The sequence below is a fragment of the Delphinus delphis genome, chromosome 7 (genome assembly GCF_949987515.2).
Source record: "Delphinus delphis chromosome 7, mDelDel1.2, whole genome shotgun sequence".
NCBI lineage: Eukaryota > Metazoa > Chordata > Mammalia > Artiodactyla > Delphinidae > Delphinus > Delphinus delphis.
The window spans coordinates 81,482,282-81,496,530 of record NC_082689.1 but is presented as its reverse complement, the minus strand read 5'-3'; the positions used below and the strand labels follow the sequence as shown (position 1 = coordinate 81,496,530).

At 37.9% G+C, this 14,249-nt stretch overlaps 1 protein-coding gene across 1 annotated transcript in view; it reads left to right on the top strand.

Moving 5' to 3' along the window:
• The window catches only part of MBD5 (methyl-CpG binding domain protein 5), a 402,522-nt gene extending 388,978 nt beyond the window's left edge, over positions 1-13,544 (top strand). The window contains exons 17-19 of the mRNA XM_069540868.1: positions 642-715; positions 9,548-9,623; positions 12,605-13,544. Of these exons, the coding sequence (XP_069396969.1) occupies positions 642-715; positions 9,548-9,623; positions 12,605-12,676 (222 nt within the window). The 3' untranslated portion in view covers positions 12,677-13,544. The remainder of the gene's footprint in view (positions 1-641; positions 716-9,547; positions 9,624-12,604) is intronic.
• Positions 13,545-14,249: the final 705 nt, after the last annotated feature.

The following is a 14,249-nucleotide window of genomic DNA, read 5'->3' as shown; positions in this document are numbered from 1 at the left end:
AGTGCCCCACTCGTTCTCTGGCCTCTGCAGAGCCTAACGCATACTGAGTAACACTAGCTGCTCTCTGCTTAGCTAAGTGTTCAGCGTGACTTGTTGCATTTTAATTCTCATGGCGATGCTAGCAGAAAGGTAGGTATTATTGTCCTCATTTTAAAGAGGAGGAAACTGAGGCTCAGGAAATTTAAGTGTTTTATTCGTGCTAGAAAGTGAGGAGGTGGGATTCAGACTTCCATCTGCTGGCTCCAAAGTCCACCCCCTTCACTAACCACCGCTTTTGTTCATCCGTAATGAAATACAGCTTTGCAATTGCTGAGCATCAGGCAGTGCAGAAAGCAAACCAGGATCTCCTGCTTATATGATTTTGTGAAATGAAGGTTATTTAAATTCCAAGTTTTGTTCTTAAAACATTATTTTGAAAATGTTGACACTTTTGAAAGCCAGTCTTTCATTTCCCCTGATGTTGCAGCCTGGGAGCCGCAGAATCAACCTCTGCTGGAGTGAGGACAGAGCATTTGACAGGGCAATGAGGGTTAAACCTCCCTTCCCCCAGTGCAGCACCTGCTTGTACAGCAGGAAAATAAACACACTGTTAACAATTGCAGGTCTGGGTAATGTGGTTTGGTCTTCATGCCTTCACTCAGGTGGAGCCCGAGAAGTTGAAGACACTAACAGAAGGTTTAGAAGCTTACAGCCGAGCCCGGAAAAGGAACAGAAAGTAAGCACTATTTTTTTTCTGTTTTGTTTTTCAAGGATATAATTTACTGGTTTTCCTTCAAAGGGACAATGAAATCTCACTGATTTTGTCCATCTTGGTTCTTGCCTAAGTACTGCTTAATAGTTATCATCCAAGAGGACCATTATAGATAAATTAGCTACACAGAAAATATTTTCTTAACAATTTATACTGTGTGTGGGGTTTCCCACTTCATCAGCTCTTTCCTTACTCCTTCCGTCTCCATCCCTCCCATTTAATGGGAAAGAAAATATGATTAATATTCTCAACATGTAGCAATTAGTCTCTGAAAGTGTAGCAAAAGTATATCCCCTTGTAATTCAAATACTTTGGGAGGGGGAATACCCCCTCACCCCTAGTTGTACACATGTGAATAACTTTGGCAGATTAACTGTTAGTCAGAGTGATGGTAAATCATTACTTTTTCTTGGGGCAGGGGCAATAGGCTTTCTTTGGAATTATAATAACAAGTTGAACTTTGGGACATTATTATTATTCAATTTTTTCTAGATCTTTATAGTCTGAGTAAATGTAGTATGGACAAGTAGATAATGTTTGAAACACAATTTGACTGTAATGCAATGTAGTTTTATATATCATAACTATTATTTCATTTTAAGGTAGAGAACTATAAATGTGCTTCTGTATATGTACATGGAAAGTTATTTTAAATATGTATATAATCAATACACCTGTTCAGTTACTATAATTTTCATATTATCCAACATCTAAGAAGTATGAAAACATAATGATTAGTAGTGTATCTTGTATAAAAGACTTATATAATGATAATAATATCTATTAAAGGGCACTCATTCTCTTAGTGGTGTCTTCAGTAATTCTTGCCAGAGCTAAAATTTTAGAACTCAACAAATCTTGGGGAGACTCTGTTCACCTCACTAGAATGTCTCAAAAAGATGCCAGCTGCAAGGAGTAAACTCCTGTGCTCCTATGTTCGGGACTCCTTTGGAAGGTAGCAAGTTGGCACTGGTTGTGGTGAGGGCCAAGTGAATTGCCAGATTCACTATAGATAAGGCACACAGTGAGGCAAGTCCCCTCCCCTCTATTCTGACTGCAGTGACACAATGCAGAGCTTAGTAGTAGAATAAAGCCTATAAAATTCATACAAGGTCTGGATGAAAGGAGGGAAACTACCTACGTCACAAATTTTCAGTGGGCCATTTGCTTTAGAATATTCAATAGTACTTTTTTTTTTTTTTATAAATTTATTTATTTATTTTTGGCTGTGTTGGGTCTTCGTTGCTGTGCGCGGGCTTTCTCTAGTTGCGGTGAGCAGGGGTAGGCTTCTCATTGTCGTGACTTCTCTTGTTGCGGAGCACAGGCTCTAGTCGCGCAGGCTTCAGTAGTTGTGGCTTGCGGGCTCTAGAGCTCAGGCTCAGTAGTTATGGCACACGGGCTTAGTTGTTCTGCAGCATGTGGGATCTTCCCGGGCTAGGGCTCAAACCCGTGTCCCTTGCATTGGCAGGCAGATTCTTAACCACTGCACCACCAAGGAAGCCCGATAGTACTTGTTTATTGATGTAAAATATCCCTGAAATCTTTTCTTTGGTGAGGTATGCCAGTTAGCTGGATTATGTGCAATATATCCAAAACTGTTGATAACACAGAAATAAAATAACTCCTCCAAATATTTAGATATACTGCCTTGAAATGAGCTGTATTTTCCCCATAAATTTGCTATTAAGCAATTTCTGAAAGGTAATGAGTAACAAACAGCAGTTTAAGCATTTTTCCTCAAAGCCAGTTTACTATTTCTGGTGAATTTATACGAGTCCTAAGTGGCATTATCTAAAGGAACTCTCATGAAGCCATAAACTTAAGAGTATGGATTGGAGAGGTAAAAGACAAAAATATGAAGCAAAACAGTTTTGTTTATCAGACTGTTGTCTAAGTAAACTGACTTGCCTTATAAATGCCTAGTAGAATACTCTACATTTTGCATATATGATTTAAAATCCATTTTTCTATTCTCCCAATCAGAAGATGGGCCAGAATTACTGAACCCATTTATAGATGAGGACACTCAGACCGAAATAGCTTAAATAATTAGTTGAAGGTTACATAATGATAAATGATATGTTGAACCCAATCATTTATTTATTTAATCATTTATTTATTCTCCAATTTAAGGAAATTAATTTAGCAAAAAATCTGTGCCAACCAGGCACAGTGCTATAGTCCCTGGACATCACTGTTTAGTGAAGGAGGCAGATGTAGAAACAAATAATTAAGATGCTAAAGTTGCAATGACAGGAATATGTATAGTATATTTTGGGATCACAGAGAAGTGGCATTAAACTCAGGTAATGGAAGACGTCCTAGAGGAGGTAATAGCTGAGCCAAACCTTACACACTGCATAGGTATTAGCCAGACAAAGAAACGAGGATGATGGGGTGGGGGTGGGAGATAGCATTTAGATAAGATCAGCAGTTGGATTTAGGGGACAGGAAACTGTAAAAGATGAAGCCAAAGATATAATCAGGAGCCAGACCATAAAGGGCCTAGTAAGGCCTCGTGGGTCTTTATGTTATTGGAAGTGCCTGAAGGGGACAGGTGGTTGGATTTTCACTTTAGATATAGCTCTATGGAGGATAAATTTTAGGAGAACAGTATTGGAGACAAGGGCATCCACTTAGGAGGCCTTGTCAGAGGACAGGGGAGGATGAGGACTCAGACCAGGAGGGGAGCCATGAGAATGGAGGAGAAGGAATATGATCAAGATATATTTAGGAGGTAAAACTGACAGAACATCATGGTGATTTGGTTGGAATGTGAAGGAGAGCGAGCAATCAAGGACAACTCTCAGGGTTTTAGCTTGGGTGACTTCATGGGTAGTGTAAACTGAAGTGGGGAACACAGGAGAAAACTGTTGAGTGCAGTGTGAGGTACCTGTGATCCCACAGGTACAAGTCTGAAACTGGGAAGAAGTGGTATTTGATTATGTAAAACTGACTGCAGTCACATATTACCAATTTGAATGGTGGGCTAAGGATTGAACGCTGGGGCACTTGAACATTTACTAGAGATAATGAAGGAGATGGGAATAGTGATCAGAAAGGAGGAGGAGAACCAGGGGGTAGGGGAGTTGGTTTTTGACCTGAGTTGAAATCCTGTTTCCATCACTACATAGCTATGTGTACCCTTGGGTACGTTATTTAACCTCTCTGAGCCTAAATTCTTCATTTCTAAAATGAGGATATTAATTCCAACCTCTTAGAATTGTTATAAAGAGAACCTTAACATGGTATTTAGTAAACAGTTATTTTTATTGTAAACAGTTATTTTAGTAAACAGTTATTTTTATTGTAAAGATACAGTTGAAACAAACAAAATCATCACGTATTTTTGCCAGTTGAAACATTCTATCACCATATTAGACGTTTAGAGCATTATGTAGTCATTTTAATTCTCAATATCCTATAATCAAATCAAACTGTACAATAAATACATATCTTTAAAGTGATGTGCTTATTACAGCCTAATCACGAAAGAAATATTAATGTATTTATTGAAGAATCACTCAGGGTCATTTTCTACTTAAAAGAGGAAATAGCTTCATTAAAGAAAAAGATTACATAGCTTTTAGATATGATTTTAAGTAAGGATCAAATCTTCTGCCTATATGTACATATATATTTGTTCAGTAACCTTATTTTTATGAATCTGGAAAGTGATAAAGTAATAACATAAATCATACTTTTACTTTAAAACCAAGAAATGATACTTACTGTATTAAATTTTCTTTATCTTTTAAAATTGAAATATAGCTGGTTTACAGTATTACTTTCAGGTATACAACTTAGTGATGCAATATTTTTATAGATTAAACTCTGTTTAAAGTTATTATAAAATACTGGCTATATTCCCTGTGCTGTATGTTATATCCTTGTATCTTATTTTATACCTGGTAGCTTATACATCTTAATCCCCTTCCCCTATCTTGCCCTTCACCCCACCCCCTCCCTACTGGTAACCACTAGTTTGTTCTATGTATCTGTGAGTCTGTTTCTGTTTTGTTACATTCATTTTTTTTTTTTTTTTTTTTAGATTCCACATGTAAGTGAAAACATACAGTATTTGTATTTCTCTGACTTATTTCACTAAGCATAATACCTTCCAGGTCCATCCATGTTGCTAAAAATGGCAAAATTTCATTCTTTTTTATGGCTGAGTAGTATTCTCATTGTATATATGTACTACTTCTTTATCCATTCATCTGTTGATGGACACACTTAGGTTGCTTCCATATCTTGGCTATTGTAAATAATCCTGCTATGAACATTAGGGTACATGTATCTTTCTAAAGTAGTGTCTTCACTTGATATATCGAGCTAGTTCTCCTCCCTCCAGATGTGGTCAGGGATACGTGCTCTGGCAATGGCTGCCTCTGCCCTGGTGACAGGGTCTGTGCGGGCTCCATTCCCTCTAAATGTGTGCACTCTCACTGGCAATGGCAGCCCCTGCTCTAGTGGAGAGCAGTGCCTGAGCGAGAGGGGCTGGAGCAGGAACCCAGTGAAGGCTAGGGAGTGTGCTGACAAGCCAGCCAAAGCACCAGGCTGTTTCCAATATGCTGTCTCTCTGCTGTGTGTGTGTGTGTGTGTGTGTGTGTGTGTGTGTGTGTGTGTGTGTGTGTGTGTGTGTGTGTGTGTGTGTGTGTGGCAGGGGGGTAAGCAAGTCTGTGCATGCACTCTTCAAGAGCGGAGTCTTGGTTTCTTACAGCCCTCCAGTAAGCCCCACTTGTTTTCAAACCAGCTCAGGGGCTCATCTTCCCAGTGTTGGACCCCAGGGCTGGGGTGCCTGAATGTGGCTTGAACCCCATGCTCCCCAGGGAGGATCTCCAAGCTGGTGATACCCCCTCCTCTTCTGTGTGCGACTCCCGACCAGATATCTTCTCCTCCCTTCCTACCAGACTCCATGTGGACCTTTCTCTACAGTCTTTGTTGTAGAGGAGTCATTATTGCTAGTCTCCAGGTTGTTTTCAGCGAGAGTTGCTCAACAAATAGTTGTATTTTTGATATATTCATTGGGGCAGGGGGTGGGGTGTGCAGGTAGGTTCAGTATCCTCGCACTCCACCACCTTGATCTCTCATGTGTTGAATTTTCTTAAATCTGCATACTTTCCCTATGGATTAGGTTTTAGAATCGAAGTTTCTTGACATTTATGTCTTATCCAAGTTTGTTCTCTTCTACATGAAGTGAGTTGCTTAAATTCTGAACTGATAGTCCAGAGCAACGTGCACTTCTCATTTCCCTCTTATTTCTCATACCATTCACAGATGTGAACCTGGCTTTTTTTTTTAACTAATGAGGATAAGGGTAATGTGTGACAATGTAGGCATTGAAGGTAAGTGGCAATTATCTCCATTAATAACTAGAAATGTGATTATATGAACATCTATTGCTTAATCAAGTAGCTTTTAGAGTGTCCATCAGTAAAAATGTTTATTATTAAATGTCAGTGGGGAAGAGAAAATCGTAGAAGAGACTCCATAAGGAAGCCCTCTGGACTAGAAGACTGAATTTTGACTAATTTTTCATTTCATGGACTCATGGAGCTTTCTCTTCCTCTTTTAAGCTCATTTTTTCCTGACTTGACCAGCTAGTGTAAAAATTAGTATGCAGATTTGACATCTGGGAAACTCTCTTTACCTCTTGATTCCAAAGATGTATTCATGTAATTTCCTGCGCCACATCTCCATATTTATTCTCTCTTCCAAAAGTAGTCATTTCACCCTCTAATAACTACTTAAGTTTGTTAAAGGGAAAACATACTAATTACCTTAAATTGATACAAGGTGTTTATAAACATTTTAAATATCTTGTTGAAGAATGAAATCACAAACTCCTAAAGTTTTGTCTATTTATTCAACAAATAATGTTGAATTATTTTTATTCTTTAATGGTGATGTCACTGTAATTTTTCATAGTTAAGGAAAACATTTTTATGACTCTATTACTTTTGAAAACTATTTGTAGTTAAATATCCATCTTCTTCGCTATAAAATTGCAGTTGGTTTCACCAATTTTCCCTAAAAAGTCATGAAGTTTTGTGTACAAACTGTTGTCATAATACCTGCTTCATCAGATTGTTATAAGGATTAAATGAAATAATGTATATAAAGATTTAATACAATTCTTGGCACATAAAAACTTTTCAATAAATACTAGCTATTTTTGTTATTAAAGGTGAGAGAACCAAGATTCTCTGATGGTTTTTCACTGAAACATTTTACCTCTTTTTAGATATTTAGAACTTTTACATAGTCAATTTTAAACCCATAAGATAGTAAATAAAAATGCATAACAAATATCTTTTAAACTTATGTTCATACTTTTATACAAAAGAAATAGTAAGGATAAAGCTATTTAACACATTACACAAGGTGTAATATTGTCAGGCAACTGGGCAGTTTGTGATACTGTCAAGACGTTTGCTAAACAGTCCACAAAAGGGGCCCTAGCCCAACCCCAGCTCAGCTTAAATTGCCCTACAGAGTCCTGGGATTGGATTCCTATCCAGTCACCCAGAATCATGCTTAGCAAACTCCTCATTGGGAAAAACAACTCAGACTGACTCTACAAGATGCCCAGGGCCCCTTAAAACTGGAAAAGGTAGGTAAATAAAAGACAGTATGTGAATAGATTATATCAACTTGGACAGTACTCAAAAATAGCAATAAAAGGGAAAGAAAAGTTGCAGAATGGTAGGTATATCAGGACACCATTTGTATGATATATATATATATATATATATATATATATATATATATATATATAAAAAACACGTAAAAGACAATACTAGGTACTGTTCATGGATATATAAAATATTAAAACACACTGTAAGAATACACAACACAGCTAGTTGCCTTTGGGGAGGAGGGTAGGAGAGTATGGGACTAGGAATTGATAACAAATGGGAACTTCAGCTTAATTTTTTTATAAAAAAGAATGAAAGGAAATATGTAATTTATTACCAGTTTATTTTTGGAAATGGGTTTGATAGGGATTGCTAATTTATTCTATGCACTTTTCTGCATTGTTTACATTTCTAAAAGTAAATGGGAAGAATATAAAAGCTAGAGGCTAGCTTACAGGCCAATAAAAGGTGGGGGAAGAGGTTGGTGCTGCATTGCCCTTATAATTTAGTTACAACCACTACATTAATCTTTCCTTTCAGTTAAACTGACTTAAGTGCATATATATTTCCCCAAATATGGAGCCGTTGTTTCAGCTTTAGACAAATATTTTTATTTAGTAAGTACATGGAGCATCCACAAGGTACCTAGCAGTATACTACTCAGGATTATATACAGAAACTAAATGTATGAATTTTTCAGTCCTGGTGTATGAGGGTAAAACTTGGTGAGGGCTGTGGTAAACCAAAAGGCCTCATCTGAAAGCATTCCACTAGGGCTTCTCTGGTGGCGCAGTGGTCGAGAATCCACCTGCCAATGCAGGGGACACGGGTTCAAGCCCTGGTCTGGGAAGATCCCACATGCCACGGAGCAACTAAGCCCATGCACCACAACTGCTGAAGCCCGCGCGCCTAGAGCCTGTACTCCACAGCAAGAGAAGCCACCACAATGAGAAGCCCGCGCACTGCAACAAAGGGCTAACCGCAACTAGAGAAAGCCTGCGTGCAGCAATGAAGACCCAACACAGCCAAAAATAAATAAGTAAAATAAATAAATTTATAAAAACATAAATAAATATTTTAAATTAATAAAAGCATTCCACTAAAGCTCAAATATGTTTCTAAACATGATGTGAGCCAAACCAAATAGGTCTGTGAGCTAAAGTCTTCTACAACAACAAATTTCCAGTCTCCATGTAGATGCTGGGATAGGACTTAATTCTTGGAAAGCCAGGCTAGCAGCCTATTTTGAAAAGGTTTACCTCTGCAGCTTTTCTGGTAATTGTCGTGACAAGATAAGTGAAATGAATCACCTTAGTACTCAGAACAATTGGGTAATTCTTTATATGCATCAAGAAGGAAAAATTAGAGTGTACCTAACTATAGACATGGATAGTGTAGATTTGCCTGATTTTAGTAATTAGTTCAACAGCTTCCTAGATAAAACTTTCAATCATGGCAGATGTTCCATGTGTTATAGTACATGTGATGGTATGCTGAGTGCAGAGAAAAGGTCAGATGAGTGATAGACACTCTGAGCCCATCATTTTTTATTTGTTCAGATAGTTATGTCATTTTGGTTTGCGGGGGGGAAAAAAAATGTGGCAGAGCCTCAGGTGTAGCGAGTTGAACTGTTTCCCACCTGGAACAAATGTGTACCAGAATTTCAGCCTTCACTTGTTCAACTCCCGAAGCCAGGAGCTCCAGAGAGGGTAGAGGGAGCTCCCTAGTGGCCAGAGCCTGAAGTTCAGAGCCCTTCCTCTGGCCACACAGCCGGATCGCCTGCCAAAGAGACAAGCCAGAACAAAAGGCAATGCAAAGCAGGCTGGACTCTAAGAGGACAAGCTACATCTGTGGGAAAAGAGACCTGTGGCCCAGCTTTCTTGCAAAATCATCAGACTATGGGAGAAACATGTGGAAGGGGAAAGAATCCATTTCCCCCAATCATGTGTTCAATTTTTTTTCTGTAGTTATGTGACTCTATCATTAGTATTCAGTTGTGAGAATCCCAGAGTGTTTTGTCATCTGAATTGTCAAATGTAAATATAAATTGACTTTCTCTTGTGGAATGGGTACTTCCGTTCTCTGACTAGGGAATTACATTGAGATTTTGTTTCTTTAATTTATTAATCTGGTGTGTTGTTTTCATTAATTCCAGAAGTGGAAAGCTAAATAACCATTTAGAAGCTGCTATTCATGAGGCCATGAGTGAACTGGACAAAATGTCTGGGACTGTAAGTTAATTTATTTTTCCATTATATTGTGTTTCTTTGGAAATAAATTGTATTATACTTTTTAGTAAAGTCCCTTAAGTACTGTCAAGCAATTCACATAGCAATACTAAATTACTAGGCTCAGAAAAAGACTAATATCAGAAAAGATTAAAAATCACTTAAGAAAAAATAACCTAGTGGTATTAACTATGATTTTTCCTGAGATAAGTACCTTTTTTCCCCACATAACATTCTTTTAAAATGTGAGCAGCAAAATATTGAAGTTCAAATCACGGCTTTTACATTTGACTGTCAGAATAGCAGTGATCATTAGTGTTGCCTAAGTATTCAGTAATATAAATTTCACTCTGCCCATAAAACAATAAGGGAAATTGAACATAGGGTCAAGATCAAGAGTATATAGACCTCTCATTTCCTTTCTACTATTATGTAAAAACATAAAATATTTGGCCCAACATTCTGTTGTTAAATTATTTAACACTATAACCACTGGTTTTAAAGAAGTAGAGTCAACTTTTTATTTACATTTTTTTGAATGGTGCATATAATAGTGTTGAATGAGAGAGGTTTACTCATCATTCTCTAATTTATATATTGACTAATGTAAATGCTCAAAATATAATTTTGATAATCTCTAATAAATATGAATTATCAAAAGCTACTCAGCAATGAAAGGTAATTTACTTTTACTTGACACTGTATTAAGAAGGTTATCTGAATCCTAACAAGTCGCCTAGTGGCTATTGAATGGCAGAGATAAGTTATACGTTCATAGAGTGTTGGGATTGGTATGGACTTTAGAGATTTTGTGATCCGACACATTTCAAAAGTGGGTAAACTGAGGCCCTGAGATGTTAACTTTCCTGGTAGAATTATAGCAAAATTCTGGAGCGGAGATTATAAACTCAAACGCCTTCTAGGGCCAGGCAAATAATATAATTAAGTAAAAGGGGTCAAGTATGAGTAAAAGAGCAATTTCAGTGGATTAAGAAATGCCAACCAAGATGCACTGGTCAAGGTAGGCTGTGTACCAACTCTCAGTCTTAGAGGCTCAGCGCCATAAAGATGGTTCCTCACTTGGGTCTCCTGGTTGAGGAAGGGCTTGCTCCACACCGTCATTCAGGGGCTCAGATTATTTCTATTTCTAGTGTCCACCCTTCCCTAGGGCCTCAGAGTGCTCCATTACATCCTTTGCATCCAGCCCAGCAGGGGGGAGAAGACTGTGTACACAGAGGACACCAGGATAGGTTTTATGGGCCAGACCTGAAAGCTCATCACTTGTGCTAACTTTCCACTGGCCTGACCCAAAGGCCATCATGTGGCCTTTTTAATTCAAGGGGACTACTAAATGTACTATACACCGTGCCTGCTCAGGAAGAAGAGAAATGGGTTTGGCAATATCTCGCTAGTCTCTGTCTCAGGACGTTTGGCCTTTGTGGCCAGCAGGCAGTCAGCAGTGCTGGGGACCCTGGCAACTTGGGGGCTGTGCTCTGTCCAGAAGGAGCTCCTGCTTCCATGCTGCAGCACATCTGAGCCATGTGAGGAATTGTGTCAGTGTTGCAAGATCTTCCCATTTTCATGAGATGCTACAAGTCTAGAAGTAAAATTTCTCATTTTTTAGTGTTGCCAACTATTTTTGAAATATTAAAACACCATATAGCTAAATAAAATCCCTTTCCAGGCCACATTTGATCCACAGGTTACTAGTTCGCAGTCTTGAATAAAGCCTTCTTTCCTCAATTTTAAAAAGGTTTCAGTTGGCTCTTTATCAGAGACTAGTGGTTTTAAAGAATGTATGTGGAGGGGTTAGGAGGATGAAGCAGTGTGAGAAACTCATAGGTGTTATTTTTGAAATATAATATTTTTTAAAGTTTTCTGTATTTGACTCTGAATAGCATTGGCCTTTGCTTTTATCTAAACATTACCTTTAAAACATGCATTTGAGCCAACTTGTAGTGGATCTTGAGAGCTGATTCTGCACATCCCTTCCTAAGTCTGAGTTCTGTGGCATCCCATTGGTAGCCTGAAATTGGCTGTGGTGAAAACATGTATTATACCACAGAGATTGGCATAGGCTACAGTGGGCTTGTGTCCCTCCACAGGGAGCTGATTGTTAAGCATTTACTACACCATTGCCTTGGGCGCATCCTGCCTTTCCTGGGTCCTGACCTTGCCTCCTCCTATCTGTATCACAACAGCCACAATACAACGTGGGGCACCTGATCACCTCCCTTGCGCTTGTCCTCTGCCCCTCAAAACCATACGTGCTGTCTGATACCTGGGAACCAAGTGCTGCTGCTGCTCTACCACATTCGATCTGATACACAGCCCTAAATGCGGCTAGTTTCCGCATTTGTATATAAAGATGAGTTGTATGAATTGCTCTTCCCGGGCTACACAAGCTTAGATTTGCCAACAGATGGTAGTGGTATTCTGTTTTCCATCCGCTTCTTCTCCTAAGTAAACCTCCTTGGGCTGAGTTGTATGTTTGTATTATCTTTGACCCTTCTTAGCAGTTATAAAATAAGTACAGTGATGAAATAAAGAAAAAAATATATTTAGTATATATTTATCCACTTTTCCAGACTTCAGTGAAATTAGGGAATTCAGGGAATCTCTGATGGGAAACGTCTTATTTTTGTCTTAAATGGACAACGGGGGTAGCAACTGCAAGTCCCATTTCCCACATTGATTTTTTTTTTCCAGTTCCTCCTCTGTATTCCACTAGTTGGGGGGGTCCACAGAGTGTTGCTCTGCTTGTTAGCTTCCAAGATTTCTCATCCTCTGTAGTGACTGGCACGCTGGCACAGGCACGCTGTGATCTGGGCCTTGGTAAAAACTTTAAATGCCTCAGGATAGCAATGATAGAAAATGAGGGCCAGAGTCTGTTCCCTACCCTGTTTCTTTGTCAGAAATCGTATGGTGTTTGTGATTTCAATCTCTGTTGTTGTTGTTTTTTTCCCCATCTCTTTTATTTCCAGGTTCACCAAATCCCACAGGGAGACAGACAAATGAGACCCCCCAAACCCAAGAGGAGGAAGATCTCCAGATAACAGGGACTACTCCACCAATGCGCAGTGTTTATTAAAGGAATGTGCACAGATATAGCTGTATATAAGTATTGATATAGCCGCTGTTATATCAATATTTATACTATGGCAGATAGTTAACACCGCCACAGGGTGCTAAAAGAAACAGTGATACAATATTTTTTTTTTTTTTTTTGATCAGGAAGGATAATGAATGCTGGAAAACCAATCAGAATCCCTGAATGATGAGAGTGATAGTCAAGAGATTACTGAGAAACTCTTTTTCTATAATACTAAAATTGTGATTATAAGAAATAGTCCAAATGTTTCTGAAGAATTTTCCATGTTGTATATAGAAAATGCAGAATTTCATGGTGATATCAAAAATGTAAATATTGTACAATATTGTCATGTACAAGCATACCTAATGCACACTTTATCTTTTATTGTACAAAGAAATAGTGTACAAAATTCTTTGGTTTCTATGGAGTACACCTACCAGAGACTACAAGTGTAAAGTGATAAATAAAAATACAACCTAAATGCTTTTCTATGATAATGTAAAAGATGCTGTTTTTGTATTTAACAGCAGAGAAAAGGCATGATAATGTATTAACTGAATTATGACATACACTGCACACCACTGAGTGTCCATTTATATTGTCTGTTTGGAATGAACCTTGCCTGGAAGCACTGGACTTGATTTCGGGTGTCTAGGAAATCGAAACCTTGCAGATTTCTAAAGGGACAAGGGCTCACAGGTCTAAATTAAGAATTCAGAAACTGCAACCATTTGTTGCATATTTTTTTTACCTAAGTTTTAAAGTAGAATAGGTTTTATAAAAAAAAAAATCTTAGATGGGATATTTTACTCAATCATTTCTGTAGTTAACATTTGATAGCCACCTCTTGAACTGGACAGCTTATGCTGCACCACCACTGACGCTCAGAGTTGAGGTTTTTTTGCAAACAATACCTGACAAGATAAAACTTTCTGTTTCCGTACATGGAGGCAAAGCCCCACTTTGAAACCATTATCAGAGGTAAGGTTGATTATAATTCAGTTTTTCTGTAGCAGCAAAAATAAGTACAAATCATCAAAGCAAGTTTCACATCCATTCATCAGTATTACTTACACCAGAAGTTAAGGTGGCTTATGAAATTATTAGCAATGGTAATTTTTTATCAGTATTATGTAACATATCAGATTTATTTTATTTAAAGAATTATTTATACCATTGATAGATTCTTATATATATTAATGTGGCTGAAATGTGCAGGTTGAATCTATTAACCAAATTATTTATATTATATTAAGTAAAAAAATGTGAAACAAATGTAGAGAGAAAATACTACATTGCAAGTATACAAACCTAAAACTGTGAGCCATTGTAAAGTACAAGGTTATTAATAAGAAATGTAGCACAACATAAATATCTTTTTTTCACAGTTTTTGTGGTGGTGGTATAACCCTATCTCCCAGGCAATAGAGCCAAGTTTCAGGCCTTCAGCCTGAAATTGATTGGATTGGATTCAATTGATGGATTGTCAAAGGAAGGGATCCCTTATCTCTTTATTCTTAGAGCCACCAACCCCA